This window comes from Capricornis sumatraensis, chromosome 10 (assembly GCF_032405125.1).
Source record: "Capricornis sumatraensis isolate serow.1 chromosome 10, serow.2, whole genome shotgun sequence".
Classification (NCBI taxonomy): Eukaryota; Metazoa; Chordata; class Mammalia; order Artiodactyla; family Bovidae; genus Capricornis; species Capricornis sumatraensis.
In genome coordinates, this window is record NC_091078.1 from 88,730,728 (window position 1) to 88,754,068 (window position 23,341).

The 23,341-nt window shown below is 45.8% G+C and overlaps 1 protein-coding gene across 3 annotated transcripts; it reads left to right on the plus strand.

The window, feature by feature from the left end:
• Nucleotides 1-286: 286 nt before the first annotated feature.
• On the plus strand, nt 287-22,871 carry DNASE1L3 (deoxyribonuclease 1L3). 3 transcript variants are annotated; one of them, XM_068981938.1, is made up of 9 exons: nt 287-348; nt 1,294-1,608; nt 5,731-5,819; nt 9,074-9,163; nt 9,721-9,833; nt 12,371-12,483; nt 15,074-15,231; nt 20,903-20,999; nt 21,310-22,871. In XM_068981938.1, the coding sequence occupies exons 2-9, from the start codon at nt 1,468-1,470 to the stop codon at nt 21,424-21,426; spliced, it is 918 nt and encodes a 305-aa protein (XP_068838039.1). In that variant the 5' UTR covers nt 287-348; nt 1,294-1,467; the 3' UTR covers nt 21,427-22,871. The 3 variants fall into 3 exon arrangements, with proteins under 3 accessions (XP_068838039.1, XP_068838040.1, XP_068838038.1); XM_068981937.1 differs by lacking the exon at nt 287-348 and having other exon boundaries at nt 1,115-1,608; XM_068981939.1 differs by lacking the exons at nt 287-348; nt 9,074-9,163 and having other exon boundaries at nt 1,113-1,608.
• The last annotated feature ends 470 nt before the right edge of the window (nt 22,872-23,341 follow it).

The following is a 23,341-nucleotide window of genomic DNA, read 5'->3' on the forward strand; positions in this document are numbered from 1 at the left end:
TACCCACTCACCAGGGAGGACGATCACCACCAGCTTTTCACCAAAGGTTCAACCAGGCTTAAGGTCTGGACTGTGGCCAACGGGGAGATTAACATCCCCACCAGTTCAGGAAGTCATTATTTCCTTCCATGTATTCAACACTCAGGGATTATCTCCTTAGAATGCCTGGTTGTGCTTGGCTAGCGATTTGGCCAGGATGCTGACTGGATGCATGTTAGCGATACTTGCACACTCTTCCCTGTGACTATGACCACACGCCCATCACTTCAAGAGGGAGTAGTCTGGAGATCCCAACACTGCCTTCAGCTTATTACTTCCTCTCTTCACAGAAGACTTTTCCATGACAAGGTCTGCAAATCCTACTTAGGTTTATAAACTGACTGGATTTTGTACTTTTTTGTTTTTCAGATCTTCTCATCTTCCTGCCCAAATCTCTAAAAGGCATTTTGTTGTCGTTGTTTAGTCGCTAAGTCGGGTCCAACTCTTTGCAACCCCATGGACTGTAGCCTGCCAGACTCCTCTGTCCATGGATTTTCCCAGGCAAAATTACTGGAGTGGGTTGCCTTTTCCTTCTCCAGGGGATCTTCCTGACCCAGGGATCCAACCCATATCTCTTGCACAGCAGGCAGATTCTTTACCGGTGGGAAGACAGGGAAGCCCCAAGAGCCATTTTACTTGGACTGAAATCCTACAGTTCTTGCAAAACCTTCCTTTCACGGGGCCACACAACTCTCACAAACATTAAATAAAATCAGATTGAATCATGGATCTCCCCAAAGGCTTAATTCTGTCCTTTCAGTCCAAAGACTGACCCATCCCAGGAGATCTGCAACTGCTTTTCTGGCAATACGCTGCTAGTATTTGGTGTGTTAAATTGTATATAGCAAAACTTGCCTTAAAAATTATGTTATTCAAACCAGACTTGGCTTTAATTATGCCCATCAGAGTTGTTGGCGAGCTGGAATCTGGGTGTGTCCAGGGACAGCTAACTGCCAAATGCCCAAACCTGGCAGAATTCCCCACCGTCCCCTGCCTCCTTGTCCTCCCACCCACACACCGAAGGCTCCACACCCCAGGTGCTCTCTGGGGTGGACCATTTCCGAGTTCATCAGTTTCCAGGAGAAGGCATATGGTATGTGATCACAGCAGAAATGACCAGATGTCAGGGCTGGCTTCCTGCTGGGTTAAGAGTGACTGCAGAGACTGATGCCTAGATTAAGAGGACCAGTTTCCTCATCCGAGTGACAAAAACAGGGGATCCTAAAAACTAGCTCATTTCCTTCATTCCCTCAGGGAATAAAACCGATGATCTTCAGTTCCTCAGAGAAGTGAAAGCAGCAACAAGGAATCCAGTATTTCTTGCTAGCAGCAAGCTTTACAAGTCAGCGGAGTCTGGGCAGGTGGCCCAGAGCCTGCTCTCTAGACACTGCTACCCTCTCTCCGAGCCCTGAAGTCAGAGGAGCCACGATGCCTCTGCCGCTGGCCTGCCTGCTGCTTCTCCTCCTCTCCACCCACAGTGCCCTGGCCCTCAAGATCTGCTCCTTCAATGTGAGGTCCTTTGGGGAATCCAAGAAGGCAAACTGTAATGCCATGGATGTCATTGTGAAGGTGAGCCCATTTTCCTGTTAGAAGGACTGCTGGATACCCTCACGCTTTCTCTAAAGCTTTTGGACTTCTAAGAGACTCAAGAGTTGTTTAACTGAAGTTAGCCCCTAGGGAGAAGGAAGCTTGTGCACTCTCTCCCACCCCTTCCGCTCCTCTCCCTCTCTTTTTCCTTCTCTCCCCCTCCAGCCATCAACCTTTTTCCAACTCCCAAGTCTAATCTTTCTCCCCACTTAGCTAAGACTTCCCTTGGGTAATCTGATCAATGTCTTGAGACTCTGTTCACATTCTTCTGGTGTCAGTTGATTCTCTTTATCCTATGCTGGCTGCTGCTGCTGCTAAGTCGCTTGAGTCGTGTCCGACTCTGTGCGACCCCATAGACGGCAGCCCACCAGGCTCCCCTGTCCCTGGGATTCTCCAGGCAAGAACACTGGAGTGGGTTGCCATTTCCTTCACCAATGCATGAAAGCGAAAAGTCAAAGTGAAGTCGCTCAGTCGTGTCTGACTCAGCGACCCCACGGACTGCAGCCCGCCAGGCTCCTCCGTCCATGGGATTTTCCAGGCAAGAGTACTGGAGTGGGGTGCCACTGCCTTCTCCACTTTATCCTATAGGTTAATTTATGTTTGATGCTGGGGCTGAAACCCTTCCCAAGACTCTGGGTTTTATTACCTTAGAAAACCCCAGAGACACCACGTTCTGGTGGGAGCACCAGGGGCCCTGTGCTCACCTTTCACCAGGCAGCCAGACGCACCAGCTCTGCCAGTCCCTTCTCTCTGAGCCCCTAAGTGCCTTTCAGTAAGATGGTCCTCACACAACCTGGCCGGCAGCACAGGCTTACTGTGGAAATATAATGAGTCCACGGTAAGAGCTCACACTGACAGGGCCTTTGCTAGGCCCACTCTGTGCCAGTCACTGTATTAGGCATTTTATATTAAGACAACTTATTTAACTTAAGTAAGCCGTGATCACATCTGTCACGTCTTTATAAACACTATAACCTCCTCACCTACAATTTCTTCCCCATCAGTTTTTTTTGTAAAATAACATCTTAATTTTTTTTTAATTAGGACAGTAATTTTTAAAATTATAAACATATTTTACAAATTAATTTTATTAAACTAAAAATAGTCAATATGGACTATTTTGAAAATACAGAAACATATAAAGAAGTATCCTATCACTTGAAGGTAACAGTTGTTGGCACTTGGGTAACTTTGCTGTGGATGTTTTTCTATCCAAAAATAATACATAAACATGCATCTATTTTGCAGCATGGAGATACCCTATTCTGCTTTTATATAAAAAGTATTTCATATGTTGTTAATATTCTTTTAAAACACAACTTTTAATGCCTTATGCTGCGTTTCCAATGTGTTTCATTCAATGCTTCTCTATCTGGGGATGCTTAGGATATTTCATTTTTCTGTTGCAATACATCTTCCTCTTTGGTCTGCATAAGTAATAATAAGGGCTTCCCAGGTGGCTCAGTAGTAAAGAATCCATCTGTGAAGAAGCAGATGTGGGTTCAATTCCTGGGTCAGGAACATCTCCAAGAGAAGGAAATGGCAACTCACTCCAGTATTCTTGCCTGGGAAATCCCATACAGTAATAATAATAATAACAACATTTTGTTGTTTGCCTCCTACATGGCTGGCCCTGTTTTAAGGATTCATTTGTCCTCCAACAATCCTGTGAGGGAATGACTGTTATTACGCCCATTTACAGATAAGGAAACTGAGATGCAGAGTAATAGCAGAAACTTTTTTACAGTGGAAGATATTCCTCAAAGTGAGAAAACTAGATCAAGTATTAAAGCATTTCCCTGGTGGCTCAGATGGTAAAGAATCTGCCCACAGTGCAGGAGACGCAGGTTAGATCCCTAGGTTGGGAAGATCTCCTGAAGACGGGATCTTCTACCCACTCCAGTATTCTTGCCTGGAAAATTCCATGGACAGAAGAGCCTAGAGGGCTACAGTCCATGGGGTCGCAGAGTCAGACACAACTGAGCGACTAACATTTTCTTTCCCTTTTCATATACATATTCTAAAGTGCTTTCCAGAAAGATCTGACGGTGGTTAAGTGACTAAATCAGGAGGCTGGCTGGGAGAACAGCACCCAGCTCTCCTTGGTGGACCCGACAAGTCTGATGCCGTGACGTGCAAGCCTGCCGACGGAAGCATGCAGACTCTGACACAGCCTTCCTCCTCTGTGACTACACTGGTATATCTCCAGCCCCTGGCACTTCTTAATGGCACCAGGCCAGTGTCGGTGGCCGTCTCTGCTCTGCCCTTTTTAGAGAGGAAACTAGAATATATATGTGCTCTGCAAATAGGACCAGTGGCATAATCCCCTTGCTCCTCTGGAAGTGATGTGAAAAGACAAAATGAACACTGAGGATGCTCTGTCCTTGACCACCAAATTCCAGCCCACTAGGATTCCATACAAAGGAAAGTCCCAGTGGCCTCCAGTGGGTGTTGACACCCTGGTCCTCAGCTTACTGCTCATTCTGAAGGGGACCCTCCTGTATTCTTTACCCACTGAGTTCTTTTTTCCTTTGTTTAACCACTCCCTATGGCAGGCATTTGGGATCTTAGTTCCCTGACAAGGGGTCGAACCTGTGACTTCTGCAGAGGAAGCACAGAGTTCTAACCACTAGACCGCCAGGAAACTCCCCACACTGAATTGTTTCTTGCCTCTCAGGGCTTGTTCAAAAGTATCCTCCGTGGAGCCTTCCATGATCCTCTGGGCAGATGTAACTAATTATTCCTCAACACTCTCATGGGCCTGACTTTGATTCAGCACAACTGCCTTGGTCTCTCACTGTAGCTAGTCCTTTCCATTTGTCTTCTTCACTGATAACGAGTCTTTGAGAAGGGATTGTATTTTAATAGCACAGCATGGTGGGCTTTGCAGTCACGTGAACCTGATTTCACATCCTACTCTTATCACCTATACTGGCTTCATGACCTTAGTCACTCAGTCACTCTGAGCTGGGTTTCCTCCCATGCTTAATGAGTTCAAAATCGCAGCTGTCTCACAGCTGGTGAGGCTCTGAGTCGGCTCACAATAAATGTCCACTCTTACAATTATTATAATTATACTTCTTTATTTCTGCAGTATCCAGCCTGGTATTTTTTATTTACTAAGACCTTAATAGATACATTTATTATTATGATTGTAATCCTTCAAACAAAGCCAACTTGCAGGACTTACAGGGGTCATGTGCTTTTGGTCTGGATTCTGGTTGCCTAGGTTCACATTCTGGCTCAGGCACTTTCTAGCTGGGTGATTCTGGATAGTATCTCAGCTTTCCCAGAAAGAACCTCAGGCTCTTTGTCTTTACAATGTATATCATAATAGTACTTACCTCAGTGAGTGAGTGAAGTCGCTCAGTGGTGTCTGACTCCTTGCGACCCCATGGACTGTAGCCTACCATGCTCAGGGAGTCCATCATTTATTTCAGAGAAGAGGATAGTTAATTTAACAAAGCACTCAATCTGATACTTAAAACATATTAAGTGCCCCCCAAATAATAAAACAATCAATCAATCTAATCGAAAAATGGGCAGACAATCTAAACAGATATTTCTCTAAAGAAGACGTACAGATGGCCAATGGACACATGAAAATATGCCCAGTGTTGCTAATTATTAGAGAAATGCAAATCAAAACTGCAGTCACTCTAGTCAGAATGGCCATCATTAAAAGGTCAACAAATAGCAAATGCTAGAAAGGATGTGGAGGAAAGGGAACCCCCTGACATTGTTGGTGGCTCAGATGGTAAAGAATCTGCCTGCAGTGTGGGAGACCCGGGTTTGATCCCAGGGTTCGATCTCCTGGAGAAGGGAATGGCAACCCACCCCAGTATTCTTGCCTAGAGAATTTCATGGATAGAGGAACCTGCTGGGCTGCAGCTCATGGGGTAGCAAAGAGTGGTACACGACTGAGCGACTAAAACTTTCACTTTCACTTTCGTATGTATAACTGACTCACTGTGCTGTACAGCAGAAATTAACACCACACTGTAAATCAACTACAATGAAAAAAAAAAAGAGTAAGTGCCCATTAAAAGGTTTCATTATTTGTAGTAAATGGCCTCACACCCCTGGGGAATTCTCTCTCTGCAGGTCATCAAACGCTGTGATATCATACTCCTGATGGAAATCAAGGACAGCAACAACAGGATCTGTCCCACGCTGATGGAGAAGCTAAATGGGTAAAGATGGGGCCCCGGGACCCTCTGCCGGCTCAAAGCCAGGTGCAAGGACATCTGAAAATCCCCTGGGAACTGAAACTAGTGTGAGGACCAGCACTGGCCCAGACCACCAGGTCACATGGCCAACACTGCCCAGGCTTTCAATTTTATTAACTGTGGTCCTGAGAATTTTCAACCAGCTAGTTTTAATATGATAAAACAAAAGAGGGAAATGGGTGAGGAATCAGGACTGAGAGAAACGAAACAGACTAGAAGCTGAGCTGAAGTACTGTTATAAAGAAAAGATTGACTGAAAATCTACAAACATGATATGCCCATGGGCTGGAATATTACACTGCAATTAAAGTCATGGTTACTACACAGTAGCTTAGAGCTAAATATTCCAGCATGGAAAGATGGCTACAATATATGGCAAAAAGCAAGTTCAGAACTATACGTAGAAGAGCCCATTTTAGTAATTACACTACGTCATACATGAATAAGGGTGTGGCTGAGTTTGCATGGGCATAAAAGAAAGACAGGAAGGATGTGCTCAACTGTTAAGAGTGGTTACTTCCGGGGCGTGGTGGGTATGACTGGAAGACCACTTGGAAGGGGGGTGTGAAGAAATGGGAAACATTTGCTTTTTATTTTATATACTTCTGTCAGTTCAGTTCAGTTGCTCAGTTGTGTCTGGCTCTTTGCAACCGCGTGGACATATACCCCATGGACATAAACCTCTGTATGATTTGAGTATTTTACAAAGTCTGAACTTGACTATTTGATTTGAATTTTTGTGTATTTTACAAAAAGTCTGAAGGCTGAGAGAAACAGCCTTCGATGCTCTCCTTCACAGAGAGAGGCCCTTGGGCTGATGGTAACCACCCCTCTCTGGGCCTCAGTTTCTCATCTGAGAGTCCAGACTTGGAGCAGAGCATCTCCTTTTTAGCCTCACAGGTCTGCTCTTGACAATGACAGAGGGAATGAAGCCCAGGCGCTAGGCACCTCCACTCAGCTCAGACCACATGGGCTTGGATTCTGGCTCGGCTATGACTTTGCACAAGTTACTGAACCTCATTGTACCTCATTTTCCCCATCTTAAATAAAGCTAATAATAGAACTCATCTTCCTGGGATGTGGTGATAATTAAATCAAATCACGCATGTAAATGGTTAAGCTGTGGCTGGTATGGAGCAGTGGCAACTAGTGCTGGGATGTTCATCTCTAGTAAAAGTAAGGGGATGCATGTAATGGCAAGTGATGATCCAGAAGGCCAAGGAAACAGCTACTGACAGACGGTAACCGCGCCATAAAGGCCAGGCATCCTGCTTATCAGTTTACGTGTGCTCTCTCATTCACTCCTCACAACTCTGTAGAGCAGGCTCTACCACTGCTTCCCTTATAGCTGAGGGACCGAGACACAGACAGCAAGGATCTGCCAAGGTAACCCAGCCAGCAAATGGCCAAACCTACCTTTGTACCTGGGTGGTGTCTGACTCCAAGCCAGTGCTCTAGTCTGAGTCCCCTCGGCCTTCTTTGAAGTGGCCCAGGCCACTTTTCAGAAGTATGGGGGACTGAGGGGACAGCAGTTACAGGCACCACTTGCAGCTGGTCTGGATTAACCCCTCCCACCCTCAGGGGTCTCAGTTCTCCCCACCCTCCCTAGACTGTGCTGTGGACTCCAAGCAGAGCCAGGCCTGTTTGTCTCCTAATTCTCTGTAAGCCAGGAAGGGCCTTCGTCACTTCATAGCTGAGTCACTGCAAGCAGTTTGCCAACCCAAGACTTGGCAGGCTAGATTTAGAACAGAGCCAGTCTTTCCAAATTGGAAGCCCAGAGGAATCCACTGTCTGCGCTCCTGGGGGCCCCATAGCCAGATCTGCCTTAGAATATTAATTTCCAGGAATTTCTGCGGGCTCTAAGTTGGCCCCTAAAAGCCCCCTCTGGTTTCTCCCAGTGGAATCTGAGAATATGCCACAGCTTAGACATACCCCTAGATGTTCTAGAGGGAAGACGAAGTAGACTCTGCCCAGGGTGGAGTTATCAGCAGGTTTGGCACATACATGTGAGAGTCAAGTCTTCCTGATAAGGGTGAGGCAGAGGATCAGTGGGGCTTTAGGACTGTATCTTCAGCCACCAGAACAGAAACAATAGCTATTTGGAATCACAGTTTCAGGACTTGTGAGAAAAATGCCTGGAGGTTTTCAGAGCAGAAAAGAAATGTCCGACAAAAATCTTAGTATGTCAGCCATAAAAAGGAACACATTTGAGTCAGTTCTAATGAGGTGGATGAACCTAGAACCTATTATACAGAGTGAAGTGAGTCAGAAAGAGAAAGATAAATACCGTATTCTAACACATATATACGGAATCTAGAAAATTTACTTACAGGGCAGCAATGGAGAAACAGACATAGAGAATAGATTTACGGACATGGGGAGAGGGGAGGAGAGGGTGAGATGCATGGAAAGAGAAAAAAGGAAACTTACGTTACCATATGTAAAATAGATAGCCAACAGGAATTTGCTGTATGGCTCAAGAAACTCAAACAGGGGCTCTGTATCAACCTAAAGGAGTGGAAGACAGGAGGGAGCTTCAAAAGGGAGGGGATATATGTCTACCTATGGCTGATTAATGTTGAGGTTTGACAGAAAACAGCAAAATTCTATAAAGCAATTATTCTTCAATAAAAAAATAAATATAATTTTTAAAAAACCTTAGTAGGAATCCTGCATATGATAAATGCTCAGGAGTAACCTGGTGAAGTTAATTCTACCAGGAAGTATGAGGTGCAGTCCAGCCACAGGCCAGAACAACCTTCGGGGCTGACTGTGGCCTGAATCTTCTATGGTCTCAGTGATACACAGCAGGTGGATTTGGGGGTGAGTAGGATCTCAATTATTCTTGCCTGGAGAATCCCAGAGATGGCGGAGCCTGGTGGGCTGCCGTCTATAGGGTCGCACAGAGTCGGACACGACTGAAGCGACTTAGCAGCAGCAGCAGCAGCAGCAGAATCTCAATTCAAATCCCAGCTCTGTACTTGCAAACTACAAAAATGGAGTAACAATAGTACTCTTCTTATCAAGACAAGAAATAATGGCAGATGTCACATTCCCAGTCAGTGGTGGCCCTTCTTATGAGACTCGAAGGTTATAATGAACAGAAGCCGTTCTATATGATGCCATTGGGCATATGGAAGCCGACTGGAGCGGGGGGAACCTAGGCAGAGAGAAATGTTTGTTCTTTAAGATGCAATGTAAAATCTTTTGTTTTCTAGAAATTCAAGAAGAGACATAACATACAACTATGTGATTAGTGCTCGCCTTGGAAGAAACACATATAAAGAACAGTATGCCTTTCTCTATAAGTAAGTATAAATTATGCTTCCCGGAACATGGTTTACTTATCAATGTGACCATGAATGGAATAAAAATCTTTTCCTCAAAACCAAATTTAGATGTCAAACCAGCTCTCAATATTGATCGAATTACTGAGCTGTTAAAAGTGGGGCTGATGGAAAGGATAATATTAACTCCTTAAAACTAATTTGCTAGATGACTTGGTGACCTGGTCAGGAAAGTCAAGAGTTCTTTATTCCTCATGGTCAAGTCCTGGCAGGGGATGGAAACATGAATTGCCCAGCATGGCTGCTCTGGGACATCACATTCTCATTTTCTTCCTACTAATAATTTCTGCTGAGTCTGACCTTTAAGTTTTGAGCTCCCCAGATATTCAGTTCCCCAAGGGCTCTGGCCCTTGGGGAGACTGACTGAGCCTTGTCCTCAGGTAAAAGATCCCTTCCGGCACTCAACTCTGCAGGGGAGGCCCATAAAGCTGTGGGAACATTCGTCTCCGCTTCTTCAAAGAAGTAAGAAGAAAGCCAACTCATCTAGAAGGACTGTCTTTTTTTCTTTTTTCTTCCAGAGAAAAGCTAGTGTCTGTAAAACAAAGCTACCTCTACCATGACTATCAGGCTGGAGACGCAGATGTGTTTTCCAGGGAGCCCTTTGTGGTCTGGTTCCAGTCACCATACACCGGTGAGACCCACAGGCCCCTCTCACCCCTCACTTCCCCAGTGAGCCCATGAATGGGCAGCAGCCCTGAGCTGTGACCTGTGATCCCAGGGTTTATGCAGCATCTTTAGGGAGGCATTTCGCTTGAGGTGACCATTAGGGGCTCCTAACACTTGAATGCGGAGGACATGGTATAGTTTGATGACACCAGGTTGGCTGCTTGGAATGCCACAGCTCAAGACCTCCTTGTCCTAGAAGCCACTTTCTGGAATCAATAATAACCTCTTACCTGTAAGAGTAACCTTTGGAGCGTTTAGGTTGATGCCAATTATTTGGAAAAATCCCCCAGTCCCAATCAAGGACAGCTGTTCCTTCATTTGAAAAATCTGAACACTGGCCAACAAAGATGATCTCCCAACCTAGAGCCACACTGCCTCTCCAGTAATCACAGAGCAATCTCCCCCACAGACTGGGGGCGGAGAGGAAACCTAAAATATTGCACCCTGATCTCTGACAACAATAGTACTTGTATTAGTCACTAACAATTATTTATCCGTGATGAACGCCAGGTTCCTATCATCTTTGCAACACCCAACAAGATGGCAACTGGGATTGTCTCTGCTTTACCATAGAGGAAATTGAGGTTCAAATAGATGGAGTCACACACCCAAGGTCATCCAGCAGTTATTGAAGTGGACAAGCCAGGGCTGTAACATAAACTGCCATCTCAGGTGCCCACACTTTTAACCACCATGCAATACTCAACGGAAAGTCAAGAATTACTTTGATTTGTAGACTGGAACTACAGAGAATCAGATCTTTTTTTCAATACCCACTACATGGGTACTGGACAAGACAGAAAAGGTCCCTGTCCTTGTGCAGCAGGGGAAACAGATAATAACTAAACAGTCAGAGCTGTACGTATGAACACCTATATCTATATCACACAAATATTAACATCTTGAACTATGAAGTTAACTATTTCTGCACAGGGTTAATAGCTCAGAACAGAGTATTTCAGGAAAACAAACATGGAAGAACAGCAGGAGATTTTCAGTAGGAAACAAACAAAAAACTGAGAAGGAGGTGGGGGCTATTGGTGAGGGCTTCTGGTGAGGAACCAGAAATGCCTTTCAGAGAGGACATTCAATAATAGTTTTTGTCACGCACATGATTCACGTTCAGCTGACCTGGCAGTGTTAGGAGAGGCCCTTCCCACCAACCAATTCTTTCTTCTTTGAGAGAGTACTCAACCTTCATGAAGTGCTGAACAGACCTGTTTGTCTGGAGCTTCCACCCTTCCCTACTACCCTCCCCCCGCAACACCCACCCCCGCTGGGATGGCACCACAGCTCTGCCATGTTTGGAGTTTTCTCTCCATCTGAACAAGGAAATGTCTTTATGTCCCCTCTGTTTGGGATTAAAGAGGAAGGAGTTTGCCATTTATCTATCTTTTCTTCCTTCATTTCTTCTCTCAATCATTCATTCATGAGTTCAATCAACAAACATTCCTGAGCACCTCCAACGTGCCAGGCATGGTGCTAGGTTCTGGAGCCAAGAGGGTGAACAAGAAGATAAGCCTGCCCTCAGAGAGCTTAGGTTCCAGTGGGCCAAACAGGTAATTTCAGAGCATGAAGGCAGTAAGCAGGGTTTACTGAATAGCAGGGTAAGGGGCCACCTTAGACTGGGCAACTGGGGGATGCCTCTCCAGAGGTGACAACGGCTCTGACCAGAAGCAGCCAGTCACAGATTGTTGGTGGAAAGGCATTCTGGCGGCAGGGCACAGTGATCACCCAAGCTCAGAAGCAGGAAAGGCGTTGGAATGTTCATGGGCCCAAAACAAGGCTGGGGAGTGGGAAGGAGGAGGGAGGGGCAGAGTGGAGAGAGGCTACTGAAGCAGGGCAGGTCTTGGGGGCAGGCTGCTGGTCTGGTGGACCTCCCCCTGTGGGGCTTAAGCAGTGATCGCCTAATAGACCCCAGCTCCTGAGAAGAGAGGGCACTCAGGTGCAGACCAAGGGAGAGCCTGAGGAGGAGGCACTCAGAAAGACACCCACCTCCTCTCACTCAGGCTCCCTCAGCCCCTCCTGCTGGGGAGGCCCACAAAGGGCCACTCCGCTTTTTAAATAAAATTGTTCAGGCTTCACCCCCTCCTTCTAATTACTAAAGGAGTATAAACTGAAATCTCTTTTTTTTTACTTAGAAAAAGTTTTTTTTTCCTTAGTATAAAGTCAAACAAGCTTAAGTTTTTTTAAAAATAGAAAATACAAGGCATTTGTTTTTAAATGAGAAAATGAAAACATCCACAATGCCAGTGAGGCATTCTCTTAGTCAGCTTTCTCTTAGTCAGGAAGGGCAACTGGGAGAAAAGAGGCTTTCGTGTGCTGAATATGGCAGCCTAATGACCTAAGGTTATTTAAATCTCGACCACTGGAACTTCTGGAAATGGGGGACCCTATGACACAGTCCGTGCCTTTTGGGGGGATGGCCTGTTTCCCTGAAGCAGTGTTCATGGAATCTTGACAGAGGATATGTGTGACCTCTGCCTCTTTCCTGTTCCTCAGCTGTCAAGGACTTCGTGATTGTCCCCCTGCACACCACCCCTGAGACATCCGTTAGAGAGATTGATGAGCTGGCTGATGTCTATACAGATGTGAAACGTCGCTGGAATGCAGAGGTGATGACCCTCTATGTCTGCTGAATTCCTCTCTAGCAGGGGCAGAATCTGGTTCCTGAGAGGGGATGAGCAATTCTGAGGGAGGGTGAGGAGGCAGGGTCTGTGCAGACGACCACCACTTGAGAGCTTCATTTTAGGCCTTTTCTCAGCCCAAAATATCTTTCTGCTAAATGTGCCTGAGTACGCTCCCTGGGGGTCTTGGGAAATTCATACCCTGCTCCACAATGGCTGCCAACATTCACTGAGCAAATGAATAGCTGGTGTCAGGCACTATGCTAAGGCTGGACATGCATAAGTTTACTTAATCCTTCCAATAGCCAGATGAGTTAACGACTTTGATCATTCCAACTTCACAACTGAGAACAGTGAGACAAAGAGATGTCAGAAATCTTTCAGTTACAAGTGACAGAATTCCAAAATGGCTCATGAAAAGAAAGAGCAATTCTTTGGTTCAAGGCAGAGTTGGACAAGGCAATCGGGGCTTGTCTTGTCTCTCTCCACTCTCCATCTCTTAGCCTCCCATTCCCCTGGTGGGCTCCATTTTCAGGCTGTCTCCACTCATACGATGGCAAGATAGTCACCAGCAGTTTGTAAAGCAACTGACAAATTTTCTGTCCCACAGTGGAACAAATAGACTGGAATGGAGTCTCATTGACTAAGTCTGGATCACATGTTCATCCCTGAACCAATCACTGATCAGGTGGTTGAGATGCTCTGATTGGTTAAGTCTGTGTCCGTTCCACCCCAACCTCATGGACCAAGGTAGAGGAGGAAGATGGTTTCTCAAAGAAACTGGGGGTGCTTTCACAGAAGGGGAATAACAATATGGCCACCACCCCTCTTGGCCTCAATTATTTCCTCATCTGGAAAACAGCGGTGGCACCCCACCCTCCACCCCCAGACGCTGTGAGGTGTATGAAAGTGTGTGGCACATACGGAAGCGATCCAGAGGGCTCTTCCTCGTTCTTCTTTGTCCTTTTAATATGTGACTCCAATGACACAATCCCTCCACCTCAGTTCTGCAGCTCAAAGTGCAAAATCAGTCCAGTAAAGTGTGGACACAGAGCTGGGTCATGGTGCATGCAGGGGTGTGTTTCACTGCTGATTTGTAAAAGGCTGGGTACGAGAAACACTCACATGTTTCTAAATTATACATTCCATTCACTCATTTGGCAAGAATTTATTGAGCATCTGTTAAATGCCAGGTACGGGGGAGGCCTCAGTGGTACAAAAGTGACCTAGAGGGGAAATTCTTGTGCTGAGCGAGGGAGGGGCTTTCAGGGAGGATGATTTGGATTCAGTCCTTAACTTCACCACTTGAACTTCCAAGTCGAGTAGCCTACAGCAGGTCACTATATCCTCTACTCTTTCCACAGGCGACAAAGATCCCTTCTACCTCTTAGTGCTTATTGTGAGATTTAAAATAAACTTTATAAAACACTTAATTTGGCCTGGCACACAGGAAGTGCTCAGGAAATCATGCCTTCATAAATAGAAGCTGCCTGACACTCCAGTTAAGGATGACATCCTGTCTTCAACTGCACCCACCAGTCTCAGGGAAAACCATGATACCCCAAGGTCAAAGAAAAATGTTTTTGAAGAAAACTCTGAGGTCAGCAACAGCACCAAACAATAGCACTAACAAGGAAATCTGTTTCTGCTCATAAGAATACTAAAATTCTGTTTCAAAAGCCCTACAGGAGAAATCACTTCCAAGACAGAAGACTGGCATTAGGGCAGAGGGGGACAGCTCATTCTATCAGCCCCTCCCTCTTCTCACTTCCTCAACAGGCAAAATTCCCACGAAGAGTTAAGTTCCCAGCTTCAAAACAAGAGAGGAAAGAGCAGTGCCAAAGACACCTGAGTTCACTTTTCCTTTCTTGGAAACAAAAGGCATGGGTTCATTCAGATGTTTATACCCAGAGAGAGAAAAGATGTGAGGGAATAACTGAGCTGTGTTCCTTCATCTTTAATCTGTACTCCAAATTGGAGTGACTCAGTGATTTAGAACAGGAGGGCGCAGCTACAACAAATATCCTTCTTCCCACTAAGAACATCCTTCCTTGTATACGCACCCATCCAATACTCATCAGAACTGTGGCTCCGTTTTAAACTGTGGCCTCTTCTTTAAAAAAAAAAAAAAAGAAATTAAGACCCTATATTAGTCTCCTTGGGCTTCCATTAACAAAGTCCCAAAGACTGAGTGGCTTAAACAGCAAAAATTTCTGTCCTCACAGTTCTGGAGGCTGGATGTTCAAGACCAGAGTGGCAGCACGGTTTGGCTTTCTCCTTGGTCTTCCCTCTGTGTCTACGTCTTAAATCTTTTTTCATAAGGACACAAGTCGTATCAGAGTAGGCCCACCCTATATGTAACCTCATTTTATCTGTATTAACTCTTTAAAGGTCACTTGCAAATACAGTCTGAGATACTGGGGGTTAGAACATATGAGTCTGAGGGGACACATTTAGCTGATAACTGAACTCATCATTTACTGGGTGCGCAAGGAGGAGTCCCTGCTACCAGCTCTGCGTGAAACTGTTAGACAACGATGCCTACCTATAGGAGACGGTTACAAATCCTGTCTTTCAGAATTTCATTTTCATGGGTGACTTCAACGCCGGCTGCAGCTACGTCCCCAAGAAGGCCTGGAAGGACATCCGCCTGAGGACAGACCCCAAGTTCGTTTGGCTGATCGGGGACCAAGAGGACACCACGGTCAAGAAGAGCACAAACTGTGCCTATGACAGGTAGGAGGCGTCTGCCAGACCACCATGAGCCCACACAGTGCTTGGTGCGCGTTGGGAAAGGCGGCTCCTCCTGGGCAGATGAAGCTCCTGCTTGGAGAGCTGAGCTGCTCTGACTTTAGGCCCCTCCACTGGGTACTTTGTGAAGCATGCAAACTGAATGGCCATATATGGTGGCCTTAAACATGTAGCTTAGCAGTGGCAAGAGCGGGCTTTGCTGTTGGACGGGCCTGGATTCAAATTCTGTCTCTACCACTTAGTAAGTCAGGGACCAAGAGAGCTAAGCTCTTTGTGTCTTTGTTCCCTTACTGGTAAAACAGATTATATTAAACATGAGGTTTAAACAAAGTAAAATGTATAAATCTTATAAATCTTCTAACACAGTATCTGGAATATGGTTAAGTGCTCAATATATTCACTGGCTGTTAAGTACTACATCACAAAGCCATACTGCAATGTATTCACTCAATTCTCTGTCACTGGGCATATTAGGTCATTACCAAGGGTTTGCTATTAAAAGCAAAGCTGTAATGAATCCCATATATATATATATATGCATTTTGTATTTATGATTCCCTCAGGATAAAAGTCTAAAAATGAGAGTAGTTACTGCAAGACAATGTATACTTCTAATGCTTTACCATACAACTGGGGGTGGGGGAGGGGTGGATGGGCTGCACCGTGCTGCTCGCAGGATCTAAGCTCCCTGACCAGGGACTGAACCTGGGCCACGGCAGTAAAAGCGCTGAGTCCTAACCACTGGACTGCCAGGGAATTCCTGTGCTGTCCTGTGCTTAGTTGCTTAGTTGTGTTCGACTCTTTGCAACTCCATGGACGTAGCTCGCCAGGTTCCTTTGTCCATGGGATTCTCCAGGCAAGAACACTGGAGTGGGTTGCCACCCCCCTCCTCCAAGGGGATCTTCCTGACCCAGGGATTGAACCCAGGTCTCCCGTATTGCAGGTGATCTGCAATCTGGATCTGCAATCCTTTACCGTTCTAAATGCAAATATATACATCTAAATAATAGCATTCTCTGTTTATAAACTGTCCTTGGAGATTTTCAATCAGCTTTCAACTTTGCTCCTTAAGTTAGAAAGTGAGGAAGGACCTGAAGTGTGGGAACATTCATAACTGGCCCATCCACAGCAGAAACCATGGGTGGGGAAGTCCCGAGGCGCTCGGGTCCTCAGAGCGGTTGCTAATTCCCCGAGCTCAGCAAGCCACCAAGGAAGCATGATATGGCCCAGAGGACAGTTCTCCCTTCTCTAGTTTTAAGTTCTGACTTTCATTTTCATCCCATGACCTCCTTTGTACCTCTAAGAGCTTTGAGGGCTAGTGTGCCTTCTGCAGACTTCATCATTTCAGCTTCCCTAAATGGAAACAGCCCTGGCCCTGGGAAAAGCAGAACCAAGGTGGGGAGTTACAGGAGACTGAGCGGCCTGGGTACTGCCCCCTCCATCCTATTATGAGAGGCTACCTCAAAGCTGGTTGAAAAGGATCGCTTGCTCCCTCGCCCACTTGCATATGCCAGCTGTGTGGCTTTGGCAGGTTAAGTCCCTTCTGTGGTCCCATTTCTCTTCCCTGGCAGAGGAAAGGGAGGTGACTGAAAGCAATGCCGCAGAAGAACAGTGCATCTCAGGAAAAGATAGATTAGATGGGGCGGAGGAGCAGGTCAAAAAAGATGTTTACTAAAGGACTCCCAGATGTTTTTTTAAAAATTGTACTTTTTAAACATTTATTTTCATTTATTTATTTATTTGGCTGCCCTGGATCTTAGCTGCAATACACAGAATCTTCAATCTTCACTGTAGCATGTGGGATTTTGTGTGTGTGTGTGTGGCATGCAAACGCTTAGTTGCGGCACGTGGGATCTAGTTCTCCGACCAGGGATCGAACCCAGGCCCCCTGCACTGGGATCACGAAGTCTTAGCCAGTGCACCACAAGGGAAGTCCCAAAAGGACCTCCAGTTTTACACACTTGTACACCAAAGGATGACAGGATTACATGATTTTTTAAACATTACTTTCTTGTTTCAGTGCTCTGAATTTTCTGTGTTTTCCGTGACAGTATATATCTCTTATGGTTTGTAAAGAGGCATAAAGGGAGAAGACGAAAGGGCCTCAGTGGCAGTCTTTGTTCTGTGTGCTGCGTGCTGGTGGACATGCCAAGATGCTCAGAGCCGGCTGGGCATTAGAGCAGCCTCAGGAAGCTTAGTGCGATCCCCTCACTCGCCCACACACAAAACTAACACAAGTCCAAAATGGGGCAGCCCTAACTATGCTGTTCTTCACACTCTGGGTCTGAAAGGATGGCTTCAAGAAATCTCCGCCTGAATGCCAAGAGTATTTACTTATGGAGACGAGGTCAAAATTAGTTCCCTGACCAGGGATTGAACCTGGGCCACGGCAGTAAGGCAATGGCACCCCACTCCAGTCCTCTTGCCTGGAAAATCCCATGGACGGAGGAGCCTGGTAGGCTGCAGTCCATGGAATCGCGAAGAGTCGGACACAACTGAGTGATTTCACTTTGACTTTTCACTTTCATGCATTGGAGAAGGAAATGGCAACCCACTCCAGTGTTCTTGCCTGGAGAATCCCAGGGACGGGGGACCCTGGTGGGCTTCTGTCTATGGGGTCGCACAGAGTAGGACACGACTGAAGCGACTTAGCAGCAGTAGCAGCAGCAGCACGGCAGTAAAAGTGCTGAGTCCTAACCACTGGACTGCCAGGGAATTCCTGTGCTGTCCTGTGCTTAGTTGCTTAGTTGTGTTTGACTGTTTGCAACTCCATGGACTTTGTCAGGCGGTGTTGGTAGCCAACAAAGGAAACCAGGTCAGCCGGCTGGAATCGGGGAAGGCTTAGTGGACAGTCATGGGCGGGCAGTCCGACCCAGACTGTCACTCTTCACCCAGTTGGTCAGGGCCATGAAGACTCTAACCACGTCCCCACATCTGAGGTATATCAGACTCCATTTAACCACCACTAATGGCAATCCACTGCAGTACTATTGCCTGGAAAATCCCATGGACAGAGGAGCCTGTAGGTTACAGTACATGGGGTCGCAAAGAGTCGGACACGACTGAGCAACTTCACTTTCCTTTCCTTTTCCTTTCCTATTCTCTGTCAGCATGCATAGTGACAGTACTATAGTTTTTTTTCTCTGTGTTAGTCTTTAAATCTATTCCATTATTACTGAAATAAAATTAATTTCAAGAGAAAATTTCACAAAACTGAAGGCAAGGAAACAGCATTACTTGTCATCAATCAAAAAATAATTGTAAAAGTAAGCCCAATGAAAACCAAAAAATGTTAAATTATGCCTTCATTCTGTTCTCAGCAGAATACCCTGTCGGATGAAATAGGCGTGTAGGGAAATATTAAAGATAAGCCAGGACCTTTTGGAGGCCTGGCGTGCTGCGATTCATGGGGTCGCAAAGAGTCGGACACAACTGAGCGACTGAACTGAACTGAACTGAGGACCTTTTTCTGTAATTGAATCAGGGAAAGTGAAAATAGCTGCAAAGGAAACATCCTTCAGCACTCCAGCCATTGCTCTGTGCCGAGACGTCTACATCCCGTCCACTGCCAGGGCTCTTGCTTGGACAGGGGACACCGTCCTGGTGCCCACAGGCCACAGCACGGATGACCCTGTTTTTCAACCACAGGTGCTGTGGTGAGGGTCTTTGTCAGGGAGGGGGAAATGCCCGCTTCAACCCCACTTGAGTTCTTGTGGCTGGACTGACAATAAAGTTGGCACAATACTGATTAATAGGAGAAAAAGAAACAAATCTTAATTTGTACACACAGAGGTCTTATAGAAATGGGACCTAAGTAGTGGTCAAGTTGCAGAAATATCTCTTTTGACCCACCTCCTAGAGTAATGAAAATAAAAACAAGAATAAGCAAATGGAATCTAATTAAACTTAAAAACTTTTGCACAGCAAAGGAAACCATAAACAAAACAAAGGAAACAAAACCTAAAACAAAACGAGACAACCTTCAGAATGGGAGAAAATATTTACAAACAAAGTGACTGAGAAGGGATTAATCTGCAAAATATACAAACAGCTCATGTAGCTCTATGTCAAAAAAACAAATCAAACAACGGGCAGAAGATCTAAATAGACACTTCTCCAAAGAAGACATACAGATGGCCAAAAAGCACATGAAAAGATGCTCAACATCACGAATTATCAGAGAAATGCAAGCCAAAACTACAAAGAAGTATCGCTTCACAAGGGTCAGAAAGGCCATCATCAAAAAGTCTACAAATAATTAATGTTGGAGAGCTTATTGAGAAAAGGGAACTCTCCTCCACTGTTGGTGGGAATGTAAATTGGTACAACCACTATGGAGAACAGTATGGATGCTCCCTAAAAAAACTATAGATAGAACTACCATCAGTTCAGTTCTGTTCGGTCGCTCAGTCGTGTCCAACTCTTTGCGACCCCATGAATCGCAGCACGGCAGGCCTCCCTGTCCATCACCAACTCCCGGAGTTCAGTCAAACACGTCCATCTGATCCAGCAATTCCATTCCTGGGCATATATCCAGAGAAAACCATAACCCTAAAGGATACATGCACTCCAATGTTCATTGCAGCATTGTTTACAAAAGCCGAGCCAAGGAAGCAACCTCAATGTCCATCGTCAGAGGAACACATGAAGAAGATGTGGTATGTGTGTACACAATGGAATATTACTCAGCCGTACGCAGTGAAATAATGCTGTTTGCAGCAACATGGGCGGAGCGAGGCAAACCAGACAAAGACAAACACCATATGATATCACTCATGTGGAATCTAATTAAAAAAATAAAGATACAAATGAACTTATTCACAAAACAGAAACAGACTTACAGATCTCTGAAACAAACTTACTGTTACCAAAGGGGAAATGGGGGAGACAGGGATAAGTCAAGTGCTTGGAATGCACACACACACACTACTATAAGAGAGATAACCAAGGAGGAACTACTGGATAGTACAGGGGGCCCTACTCAATACTTTGTGATAACCTCTATGAGACAAGACTCTAAAGAGGAATGAATATTTGTATAACTGAATCACTTTGCTGTATACCTGAAATTAACACAACACTGGAAATCAAATGCACTACAATGAAACTAATTTTTTTTTTTTACAGTGGGCAAAACAGAAGGCTTTTAAATAATCTTTAGACAATGAACAAATTTGCAACGAATTAAGAGGACAAAAAACTCAGGTTTGGGTGCTCAATTAGTGAAGAATTTAAACAGTGTTGGCTTGGGGGTAGTCAGTTAAAGAAGTAACAAAGTTTGTTTATACAGAAGTGTTGGCCTGAATTCCCTGTTTCTGTAGATAAGGGTGCCTGTCCTTCCTTCTACCTCCAGATGCAGGGAGTGTACCTTTCACAGGGGAGATTTATTTCCTGTTTTCAAGGAGACAGAAAGGAGTGTTCCTCTTGCATTAGCTGTTTCTTAAGTAATTTTAATTCAAAATAATCATATGCCATTGTGGCCTGTTTTGGGGGTGGCCTATTCTGAGCTCAGCACAAGCTAAAACCAGGGCTGAACTTTTGAACTCCATGTGAAAGGGCCAAGCAGTTCAGTCATTCCAGAGGTCAAGCAAGAAGCCTGGTTTGATCTCAGATAACAACAGGGTGGATTAATGGGATTCTTTTCCCTCTCTTCCAGGATCGTGCTTAGAGGACAAGAGATTGTCAACTCTGTTGTTCCTCAATCAAACCACATCTTTGATTTCCAGAAATCTTACAGGTTGTCTGAAGAGAAGGTACAGCTGTCATCTCATCTTTCTGTGCCACTGTCCTGGGAAGATGGGTTGGTGTCACCCAGTGATGGTTTAGGTCACCAATGGAGACCTGACCCTGGGCCACTGGACCTTGAGTCTCAAAGCCTGTGATTCCATGACTTGAAGACCTGCCTCAATTTCTGATTGAACTGGCCCAGGGATGATGCTCCCAGTGTGTGTTCCTTTGGGTGACTTGGGCCATTTCATTCTCAGCCTCCCTCAGCTTGAATTCATTTGTCACTAAAATCAAGGTGTCTCCTAATTCCCAAATCTATCTCCCTTTCCTCCACAGGCCCTGGATGTCAGTGACCACTTTCCAGTTGAATTTAAACTTCAGTCTCCGAGGGCCTTCACCAACAGCAAAAAATCTGTCTCTTCAAAGAAGAAAAAAAAGGCCAGTCGTGCCTAGATACAAGGGGGCCATTTTTATTAACTATTTCTTGCTTCTAAATAAAGCAGCTCCAACTGTTCCCTGTGCTCAGGAAGCAAGACTGGCCCAAATGCTTCCATTTTTCAACTTGAATCTACTTCATCTTTTTTTAAAATTTTTATTTTTACTTTTACAATACTGTATTGGTTTTGCCATACATTGACATGAATCCACCAAGAGTGTACATGAGTTCCCAAACATGAAACCCCCCTCCCACCTCCCACCCCATATCATTTATCCAGAGAGATGATATGGGGTGGTAATCTACTTCATCTTAAGCCAAACTTGGAAGAGTGTCTTTTATTCTCCCTTTTGAGCCCAAACCTCCCCGAATGTCTAGAAAGGAAACTGGGGGCTTCATATTCTGACCCCAGCAGGTGTCATTGCTCAAACGGCTGAGAAGCCACACGAAGAGGAACATCAGCTTTCTGTCTTGACCATCCTGTTCCACAGGAAACGACCCCAAAGGCCAAAATGCCAAGGCCCCAACAGTACCCTATGATTTGGGCAATGAACTGCTTTAGGACCTGGCCCTCCTGTATGAGGTCAGGCCACCATCACATCTTGCAGGGATGCAGGATGAGGCCATTCCCACTGGTCTCCCTGCCTCCAAACAGTCCTCCAACTCAGCGAGCCCAGCTGTCACCAGTGTCATCCTTTGAAATTCCAATCTGACCACAGCCCAGCCCCATCCCCATCCCATCTTAAAATCCCTCAGGAGCTCCTGACACCGCGTGGAGAGCGCCCAGGGTGTCTGGATGCCCAGGAAGGTCTCTATTTCCTGGTTTCTCATGTCTGCCTTACCTTTGCCCACCATGGACTGTAGCCCAGCAGGACTGCCCCTTCCCTGCATGCCCCAAGCTCTCCCTCCTTCTGGGCTCAGCAACCGCCATACGCCATACTCCTCCTCTAACGTACACCGCATCATATGTTCACCAGGGCCACTATGTGGGCTCTGTGGGGGCCTGGCGGGACAAAGGCCCAGCAGGCTGGGAGGCACTGGAGGACCCTGTTCTCTTTCCGCAGCTGGAGACTTGCAGAGGAGTGCAGCAGCAAGGCACCATTTTACCCATATCCACGGTGACCATTTTGGTTTGTTTTGCTTTGTCTTCCCTTATATTGTTTCTTTGAGTAGTACCTGAGCAGGACTAAGTCTGTAAGCAGTACCAAGAAAGAAGCATGACAAGGGACACTGCCCAGCCCTCCATCTCTGGTTTCCTGTCTCAGAAGGGGCCCTTCTTACCAGCTGATGCATTCCACCTGAGAGACTCTGCACATAAGCAAAGTGTGTAATCTTGAGAAATAGAGCCTGGCATACTATATGTGTAGTCCCACTTTCTACTGATTTTCCTAATTATATTGAGGGCGATGTGACTTTTGATATAAGAATGAGAGACTGTAAGCCTGATATTTGAGATTTGGTTACATCTGGCTGAGAGAATAAAATCAAAAGTGTCCTGCTTTAAACATGCCCTGATTTCTCCAAACATCCACTGAACCTCAGAGGCCTTGCTGGAACCAGTGGTAGCAAGGCTACAAGGCTTCTGTGACCCTTTATGAGCAGTGCTAACAGTCCCAGGAAAACTTCCGGTTTCCAAGTTGCAAAATGGTCAAGCAAGCAATTCACAAATGAGCTCACTGCTGAGGAAAGGGTCATCCCTTTGTCCCAAAGGCCAGCAACGTGGCTGGGAAGACTCTGTGCCAGAAGGGGGAGGCAGGGGAAGTGAGCCAGACACTACCTGAGTCTGTCCATGTCTCTGGCCTGGTCTTGCCACCCTGCAGCCTCTTTGGCTATAAGACACCTCTCTGTCCCTGCACTGGAGCAACTTACTGGGGCCATGGACATCTGCCAGCTTCCATTCTGGGCAAACTATGCCAAGCAAGAGGGGACGAA